Here is a 9,571-nt window from a genome sequence, read left to right as displayed (position 1 = left end):
GTATGCGATACATTATTGCCTCTTGGAAAATTCTCTTAACCTGTGGAAGCAGAATGAAAACCTGTACACATTGATTTTATACATTACTGCATTAACACAGCATTTTTTAACCGCTAGGAATAACGCACCTTAAGATTAATCTGGCCTGCATTATTACACTTTCTGGCAAGTTGGCATCCTGTTAGTTGCAAGACTTGGCTGGCTAAGAACTTTACAATGAATCTCTTCTGAACCTAACGGCTGTTCCCCAACTACAGATGGACCCCGGTTCATGGTGCATTCCATCTGCAGAAGGTTTATTCTGAGTCCAGCTCTCCTCTTTAATAGGTCCCATGTCCTCAGAGAGCTCCTGCTCCAACACCCCACATCCCAACCACCCAACCTTGTCCTATATTTCCATACCCAGTTTGCACATTCTGGGGCTGGATCCCCCTATTTCTAGAACAGTCATACGAATGGCGTCATCACAGCAGAGGAATGGCGCAGTCCTTGGATGGCAGCATAGGGCCCCTGCTGAAAGTAGTGATGATATCGGGGCATGTGGAATGAAGGAAACGTCGGGCCACTCCCTTGCATGGAGCTGGCAATGGCCGATGGGGTCAGAGGCATCCCAAGTCGGCTATATGGCGGCAGAGAACCCTGTATGGGATGAGGAATGGGTGTTGCTATGGATGCTGTGCTGGTGCCAAGCGCGGTCAGGGACTGTGGGTGCTGAAATCCAGGAAAACTGGATGAAGATGATACCCAGGAGCTGAGAGACAAATTATCGGAGGTTGTGAAGGCTGACCCTGGAAGGAAAAACAACTCATTAGCCCGGAAGCTTGATTTCAACGTATACATTAAGAATGAAGTTATCTGTGACAGATTAATTTTCAAAAAATATTTAACAGAGCTGCAATTAAAAAAGAAACAAACTTGTCAACCATGAGGCAAATCTATGTTTCCAGATAAGAAGATATCATTTATATCTTCTATGGAAGAGAAAAGGGAGCATTGGTGTTGGTAGAATTCTTGCCTTCCTGCCTCGTCAACTTCCTGCCTCCATTCTCCTCAGGCGCTCTTGCTCCCAGCAGTTCCACAGCCCCGAAGCTGTCTTACCTCGATTTTGTGTGGTCTGACTCTCATCCCCCAGGACATCCTCTTCTCCTCCGTAGGTACGAATAGGTGAGCGGGCATAGGAATGCTTTTGAATCAGGCTCTCCACACTTTCCCTGGGTTAGAGAGTGACATATCATGAGTATACTAAAAAGTTAAGTATTCCGAGAGAGAGGGTCTTCAGGATAATTTACTAGGCAGTAACAACATTTTCTCAGATGCAAGGTAACCACTTCAGGGAAAGATGACGTTCAAAATATGTTCATTTATCCTACCAGAAACTCCTTAGAATCATGAGCTCAGGAGACTAACTCAAGCAAACAACTGGAAAAGGTAGAGACAAGCCTCTGAAATCCCACACGACGAGGGAGCAGAGGGGTGAACAAAAAACTGTGAAACCTAACCACAAGAATATGGAGTTTAATGACGGGAAGAAAACAGTAAGTGAACGAATCTGCTACAAGAAGCTGTGATGAATCTTCTCACTGACTTCATCAGGTGATGAATACAAAACAATCAACTGATACAAACTTCACCAATTCAATATCTGAAGAAAGGTTGGCAAAAAGTTTAAAATATTATTACTCATAAAAAAACTAAAGTTCATTAACAAACATAGCAAATGCATACAGACTATAACAAAATGGATAGTTTGGATCATGGAGAATTTGAGACCCTTACTGCTTTATGAGAGGAAATTTCACAGAAAACCTGTGAAGGAAACATAAATGGCCATTAAGGAATTTCGGTCCCCAAATAAATTGCTACATTGTCTTTGTAGATGGTCTACCACTAGCAAAATAGACTATAAATCAAAAAGTGAGGTGAACTTTAAAAAACAAATTATTTTGGCATGGGTCAATTTGACCTGCTGCTGTTAAAAAAGTTTTCTTTAAAAAAGCCAGCAAGATTTTAGTCAAATAATATCTGCCAAAAATGCAAGTTCATAACCAATTAGCTTGCAAAGTATTCATTACTGGAAAAAAAACATTGGCTGTCGAGTCTATTCTGACTCATGGTGACCCCATGTGCTGCAGAGTAGACCTGCACTCCATAGGGTTTTCAGGGTTTTCAAGGCTATGATCTTTGAGAAGCAGATCGCCAGGCCTTTCTTCTGAATTGCTGTGGCTTAAAGAACAATGCCAAATAAACCGCCAAAAGACAAAAAAAAACAAACTTGTTGAATGAGGAATGACAAATCAAATACTAAATTTAGAGGACAAGGAAAGCAAATAAAATGTTATAATAACGTCTCACAATGCAACATTTGTCAATATTTCACATAGATAAACTAACATTCTGTGAAATAATACTGTATAAATCATGGTGAAGTTGGTTTTCTAGAGAGCTTATACACTCACACAGATGACAGCATTTAATCATACTATACAGCATGTGTATGAGGGTTTAAGGGTATGCCCCAAAGAAAAATTAATTCTACCATCTTTCAGTTTACATCTTTGCTCCCAAAAGATTTTAAAATAACCATACAGTACCACCACATATAGTCAAAATAATTGGGATCAGGCAGAATCCAGATCCACTGGATTAATGTATAGCTGTTAAAAAGAATCAGGCCATTCCATATTTATTGATATAGAATTATCCCCCAGACACAATAAGTAGAAAAAGTGAACTACAGAACAGTGTATAGAGTATGTTTCCATTTGGAAATTTAAAAAAAAACAAAAAAACAAAAGGACAATGTATGTTCGTATATGCCTGTATATGCATAATTTTTGACCCTGCTCACAGTGCCAAACTGTAGAGCCAAGGTCTGGAATCCAACAAAAGCACATCTTACACACAGCCATTGGATGGAACAATGCTTTACACATAGAGAACAGAGTAAGGTCAGCTTCAATGGTGGCTTTGGTCCCCTAAGGCCAGTGGGTCACTTCCACAGCCGAGGCAGGGCTGGTGTTCTGCACACACCCCTCTCACGCTACAGGGGAGGGACCCTATTTCTTCCCCACCTGGAACACATATAGAAATGGGGTTGGCCAGGTGCCATATGGCATATATGTGCACACAGCAGAAAGTTTACTGTGTACCCAGAACATGGAGGGAGGCTTCCTGATGAAGATAAGAAATTGGGAGAGAGAAGAAACTCAGTTCCCAGCTTCCATTATCAGGGAATGCCCTGGGCCCAAGGCTTGTGATTAGGCAGTTCAAGTAGAAGTCAGAAGGCTGCATGATAGATTGCGTTCCTATTTTCCCAACAGTAATATTTCCAAAATGATACACAAGAAAATGCATACAATGGGTTGCCTCTGTGGAGTGGAACTAGGGACCTGAGGGAGTGGAGCAGTGGTTCTCAAACTTGTCTATATATTTGAACCACCTGGCTTTTTCTAAACAAACAAAAAACTACATCGAAGTATAATTAACATATTAAAAACGGCACATATTTAAAGTGTACAATATGGCAAGTTTGACATATGTATATACCAGTGAAACCATCACCACAAACAAAATAAACATGTTTAACCTCTCCAAAAGTTACCTCATGTTCCTTTGTAATCCCTCCCTGGACCTCACACTAACCTCCTTCCCTAGGAAACCACTTCCTTGATTTCGGTCTCTACAGATCAGTTTACATTCTCTAGAATTTTATATAAATGGAATCATACCTTATGTATTTTTTTTTCATTTGGATACATTTACTCAGTATGATTATTTTGAGATTCATCCATGTTGGAACATGTATCAAAAACTCATTCCTTTTTATTCTGATTAGTATTCCATTTTATGGATCTATTATAGTTTATCCATTCACCTGTTGATGGACGTTTGCATTGTTTCCAGTTTGGGGATGTTACAAAAAAAGCTGCTCCAAAAATTCATGTATAGTTTTTTTGTTTTGTTTTGTTTTTTTAATGGCTATATGCTTTCATTTCTCTTGGGCAAATACTTAGGAGTGGAATGACCAGAATGCATGGTAGGTGTATGCTTAATTTTTAAAGAAACTACCAAACTATTTTCCAAAGTGGTTGTACCATTTAGCATTCCCACCAGCAGTATATGAGAGCTCTAGTTCCTCCACATTCTCATCAGCACTTGCTATGGTCAATCTTTTTAACTGTAGTTATAATTTTCATTTCCCTAATAACTAACATGCTGAGCATCTTTTTATGTTCTTATTTGCTATCCATATATCTAGTTTGGTGAACTGTCCAAATCTTTTGCTTAATTTTTAATTAGGTTTTGAGATTTCTTTACATATTCTGAACACTAGTCCTTGTAGGATATATGATTTGCAAATATTTTCTCTCAGTCGATGGCTTGTCTTTTCTTTATCTTTCAAAGAGTAGAGGTTTTTAATTTTGATGAAGTCCAATTTTATGGATCATGCTTTTGGTATTACATCTAAAAATCTTTGCCTAACACAAGACCACAAAAGTTTTCTCCTACGTTTTTTTCTAGAAGTCTTATAGTTTTAAATTTTACGTTTATGTCTACAATTCATCTTGAGTTAATTTTTTGTATATGGTGCGAGCTATAAACTGATGTTCATTTTTTTGCTTATGGACATCCAATTGTTACAGCACCATTCGTTGAAAAGATTACCCTTTCTTCACTGAATTATCTTCGCATTTTTATAAAAAACGTCAATTGTCCATATGTGGATCTATTTCTAGACTCTCGTCTGTTTTATTGGTGTATTTGTTGATCGTGACACCAATACCACACTGTTTTGATCATTGCAGCGATAAAAAAAATTCTTGAAATTAGGTAGTATTTGTACCCTATCTTTGTTTTTCTTTTTCAAAATTCTATTGACTAGTCTAGTTGTTTCACATTTATATGTGCAATTTAGAATTAGTTTGTCAATTTCTACCAAAAAAGTCTGCTGGAATTTTGACTGAGATTGTATTGACTCCTCAGATGAATTTGGGAAGAATGGACATCTTAACCACGAACCCAGTATATCCTTCCACTCATTTATGTCTTCTTTAATTTCTCTCAGCAACTTTTACCTGAAGCAAAGTCCCTCCTGAGAATCTTCTAAAAATTCCAAAGTCCAGACTACACCCCTGACCAATTAAATCACAATCTCTAGTTGCCATTGAGTTGATTCCAATTCAAATTGACCCTATAGGACAGAGCAGAACTGCCCCATGGGATTTCCAAGGAGCAGCTGGTGGATTTGAACTGCCAACCTTTTGGTTAGCAGCTGAGCTCTTAACCACTGTGCCACCAGGGCTCCGGGGGATGGGACACAGGCTTCAGTAATTGTTAAATCTCTCCAAGTGATTCCAGTGGGGAGGCATATGCAAAAGGATAATTGGGCTTGACAGAGATGCTAATTCATCAATTTTTGTCTTTATATATTCACACTTCGGTAATGTCGAACTCCAACAGCCTTAACAGCTGATGTCACTTAGCAAGGACGTAACAAGGTACAATATTAGAGAGTGACTTTGTATTTTGGGCAATTTGGGTCGTCAAAAAGAAAGTCCAATGAGCTAAGGAACTCCTAACAAAATATCAACTATAACACACATTCAAGCTGATATCCTTTAAGTTTAAGCCGAGTGTTCTCTTGTTACTATTTAAAATGAACTGAGAAAAGAAAAGAATTAGGTGGTTGTTTTCACAGAAGGAAGGAACTTGCTTCAATACCCTAGAAAAGATTTTCTCCTTGTATAGTTACAAAGGAATGGCCATCAATGGGCCCAAATTATGGATAGTGCATTTCTAAAGGGCTTTCCTCTTCCCACAATGATGCATAAAAGTTGCTAAATTCAAGCATTTAAGTTCACGTAAGAAAAGAGTAGTATCCGCATTTTTAAAAGGAGTAGAAGATCATTTAAACATCTTTCACATACACACAGGAAAAATCATCTTCTAAATAACACAGTGAATCACTGCCTTGTGAAACATTTTGCTCTTCTATAAGACATCCATTACATTCATTTTGTCCTTGGAAGAGCACTGGTATCATTACTTACGCTAGTCTCTAGGAGGGGAAAAAAAGGGATTTTATCGAAGTGATTTACTTGTGTCAGGCCTGGAAGTGAACTGAAAGCAATGGCAGTTCTTACATAAAGGATGCCATAATCGAATTATTGCCTTTTAAGTGATTGAAAACAGTGGTGCATATCAGGGCCATCTCCTCGAAGACGTTACAAAGAATAGACAGCCCATGTTGTTTACTTTATGTCTAATCCCTCTTCCAGCCGAATGAAAAGTGCAAAGAATTTGTTTAGCTTGGAAGCCTAATGGTGAGCATTTCTAAAAAATATTGTATCCTGAAAAATGAGGGATGACTCAGCTAATGTGTTAAGCGATTTAGGTATTACCAGCTGTGGCTATATCTTGTACTGCTCATTTCTGTTATATTCCAAAGCAAGTAACTGAAGTTTTAGCAGGCTTACTTTGGAGTTAATAGACAACTAAAATGGACCATTATTGAAGGTTGACGTTTCTAACATCTAAACACTAAGTCACTTTTCTAGGCACAAAGAGTACCATTACCTTAAGTAATCTTTAAAAAAACCACTTGTGAATTCTTCATAACCGTCTCAATTCTAGAATAGTACACACATCAGAGGCACAATCATAGCCAGAAGATGGGCGAGATAGAGGAAAACTACAATGCTTATGTTCCTCTGTCAAAATGCTCAGAACCACTGAAAGTCACTTGGACTATTTGTTCGAACTCTAGACAAGCAAAATCAAAGTACTCTGCCAGGATTTGAACTGGTTCCTGTCTTAGTTATCTAGTGCTGCTATGAGAGAAACACCACAAGTGGATCGCTTTAACAAACAGAAATTTATTTTCTCACACTTTAAGAGGCTAGAAGTCCAAATTCAGCGTGGAAGCTCTAGGGAAAGGCTTTCTCTCTCTGTGGGCTCTGGGGGAAAGTCCTTGTCTCTTCAACTTCTGTTTCATGGTTCCTTGGAGATCTCCATGTAGCTTGGCATCTATCTTCCCCCACTTCTTAGCTTGCTTAATCTGCTCCTCTTATGTTTTGGAAGAGTTTGACTCAAGACACACCCTATGCTAACCCTGCCTCATTAACATAACAGACAACTCACTCCCAAATGGGATTGTAACCACAGGCATAGAGGTTAGGACTGACAACACATATTTTTGGGGATACACTTCAATCCATAACACTGCCCTTCCTCCATCTTTGAAACAAAAGTGCAATTTTCTCAATGCTCAAAAATTGAAACCTTAATTTTCCTCTCCCACTCTCCTTTGCACCAATGCTGTAAATAGTATGTTGATCTTTTACTGAACTTATTAACCCGATGGTAATTATGTGTTTACATAACTGTCTGTACTACCAAACTGCAAGCTCCTGGACCAGGGCAAGAACCATGCTTTCTTTCTCCAGGCAGTGGTTCTCAGATTTCAGTGAGCATCAGGAGGTCTAGTCAAACCACAGATTATGGGGCCTCACCCCAGAGTCTCTGATTCAGTAGGTCTGGGGTGTGGCCTGGGAATGTGATTTCCAATGTGTTCCTAGGTGATGCTGATGCTGCCAGTCTGGAGATCACACCCGGAGAACCACTGCTCTAGTGTAGTGGTGAGAAGCATGGAAGCAGGAGCTAGTCCACTTGAGCTTGAATCCTTGCTCAGTCAAGTGCCACCTGTGTGCTTTTGAGCAAATTACTTCACTCTAGGCCTCAGTTTTCTCATCTGTAAAGTGGGGATAATAATACAATCTAGTTCTTAGGATTATTATTAATATTAAATTAATTCAGACATATAAGGAACTTATATAAGTAGATAGCACATAATAAGTGCTTAACCAGTGCTATATAATTAACAAAATCAAATTATCATTTTTATTATTGTCAAGAGCATGTGTTACAAAGTCTGGTTAAATAATCATAATCATTTTAGATGAAATCGAGACTTTCAGTCACTATAATTTGCCATGCTTCATTGAAACTTCCTACAATATACAGTGAAACCTGTGAGAGCTGAACTTGATGGAACTGCCTTGTTTTTCTGGGTCCCACAAGTTTCCTGCCATTGACAGGTACGATTTTACCACTTTTCTATCACTCTCTATTAGTGGAAAATATTTGACTTTTCCTTCTCTGACAGGTTTCTGCCTTACACAGGTTCTGGCGTTCACAGGTTTTACTGTACATGTCAGATAGAAAATTAAACAACAATTCAATGTTATTTGAATTTACGTTATAACTCTCTCTCCTAAATACAGACCTGGAAAAAACTGTGTTCATGGAGAAGATGTCAAATCTCTTAAAACCAAATCTAATTTATAGGAAACAAAATATTTAAAATTGTTCTTAGTTATCAGTTTTCTCATGTTTGTCTTACCGGGTCTTTGAAAATAACTCCTTGTCACAATATTTTTCTTAAGATTCATGCAGATAATGTTATAAATTACTGGAAGATAATCAATCAATATTTGCAACTTCCACAAATACTTAATAAATGAAAACTTTAGATAATATAATTTGAGATGTATTATAAATCATTAATTTTAATTTAAGAACTGAAATATATTGTGTAATCCATTTGAGAAAAAAACTAACTCTAAATTAATCTTTTAAAGCTTTTAGACTTTAGTTTATTTTTATTTATTTGACTTAATCCTACTGATTTTTCCTTCCAGTAGTAATATACGTTTCTAGTTTTACGTTATCATTAGCAACTTAAATAAGTAAATTGTACCACTGGAAGAAAGCAAAAACTATTATGTTTGGTTTCCTAAGTTCTATGGCTGGGACAACTAGAAGAAAGGCTAATAAAAAGTTCTGATTATTCAGCCTCTAAACAAACTTCAGTGCATTGCAAGGCAGGGAGCAAAAATCTTTCATGCTATAGGAAGAGAGACGGACACAAGGAAGAAAAGAGTAGGCTAGTTTACGATTTTAAGTCAGTTGTGAATAACTCTTCTAACTACCAGACTCACTTTTTTTTGACACTTCCAGTTTATACTGTTTTATGAAATAAGTGTTTCCTCTTAGAAGCTGTGGATAAATGAATAACATTTAAGTGTAGAAACACAGTTTGCTAGTTAAAGAAATTTTGTGGTCACTCCTTCTATAATTTGAAAAAAAAAAAAGTAGTTCTGTCAAAAGCTATCCCTTCCATTTCGTTGTCAAACAGATTATTTTTGACCTCAGATTTTATTAAAAGGCAGACTTTAATCTGGTCACCAATCCAAATTGCACTCATTTTATACTTGCAAGTTTTTATCAAAGCAAGACTTCACTGGAGATAAAAGCAAGGTTTCTTTCTGTGCAGTTACCAATATCTGAGCTTCAATTTCTTCTATAAAATGAAGGTGGGGAATTAGTGGGCTGGTATCAATGCTCTCTAAGTCTATTATGGTTCTAACTATTTATAAATCTATAAACAAAAGTAGCAATTAAAAAATAGTTACGTTGAACCCTTTTAGCTCAGTGGTGAAGTCACTTCCAAGGTTCACCATTCAGCCGGGGAGTGGACAGCCCCATAAAACAAAACGGGACTAACAAGGCA

General features: G+C 37.6%; 1 protein-coding gene across 1 annotated transcript in view; it reads right to left on the bottom strand.

The window, feature by feature from the left end:
* Nucleotides 1-447: 447 nt before the first annotated feature.
* Nucleotides 448-9,571, bottom strand: part of TBX20 (T-box transcription factor 20) — a 48,532-nt gene continuing 39,408 nt past the window's right edge. Inside the window, exons 7-8 of the mRNA XM_004385311.1 lie at nucleotides 1,099-1,211; nucleotides 448-788 (exon numbers count right to left, since the gene is read on the bottom strand). Coding sequence (XP_004385368.1) covers nucleotides 448-788; nucleotides 1,099-1,211 — 454 coding nt within the window. The remainder of the gene's footprint in view (nucleotides 789-1,098; nucleotides 1,212-9,571) is intronic.

The sequence above is a fragment of the Trichechus manatus genome, unplaced genomic scaffold, assembly GCF_000243295.1.
Source record: "Trichechus manatus latirostris isolate Lorelei unplaced genomic scaffold, TriManLat1.0 scaffold00137, whole genome shotgun sequence".
Lineage (NCBI taxonomy): Eukaryota > Metazoa > Chordata > Mammalia > Sirenia > Trichechidae > Trichechus > Trichechus manatus.
Note: the sequence above shows the minus strand (reverse complement) of the source record. Positions and strands in the feature narration are given on the sequence as shown.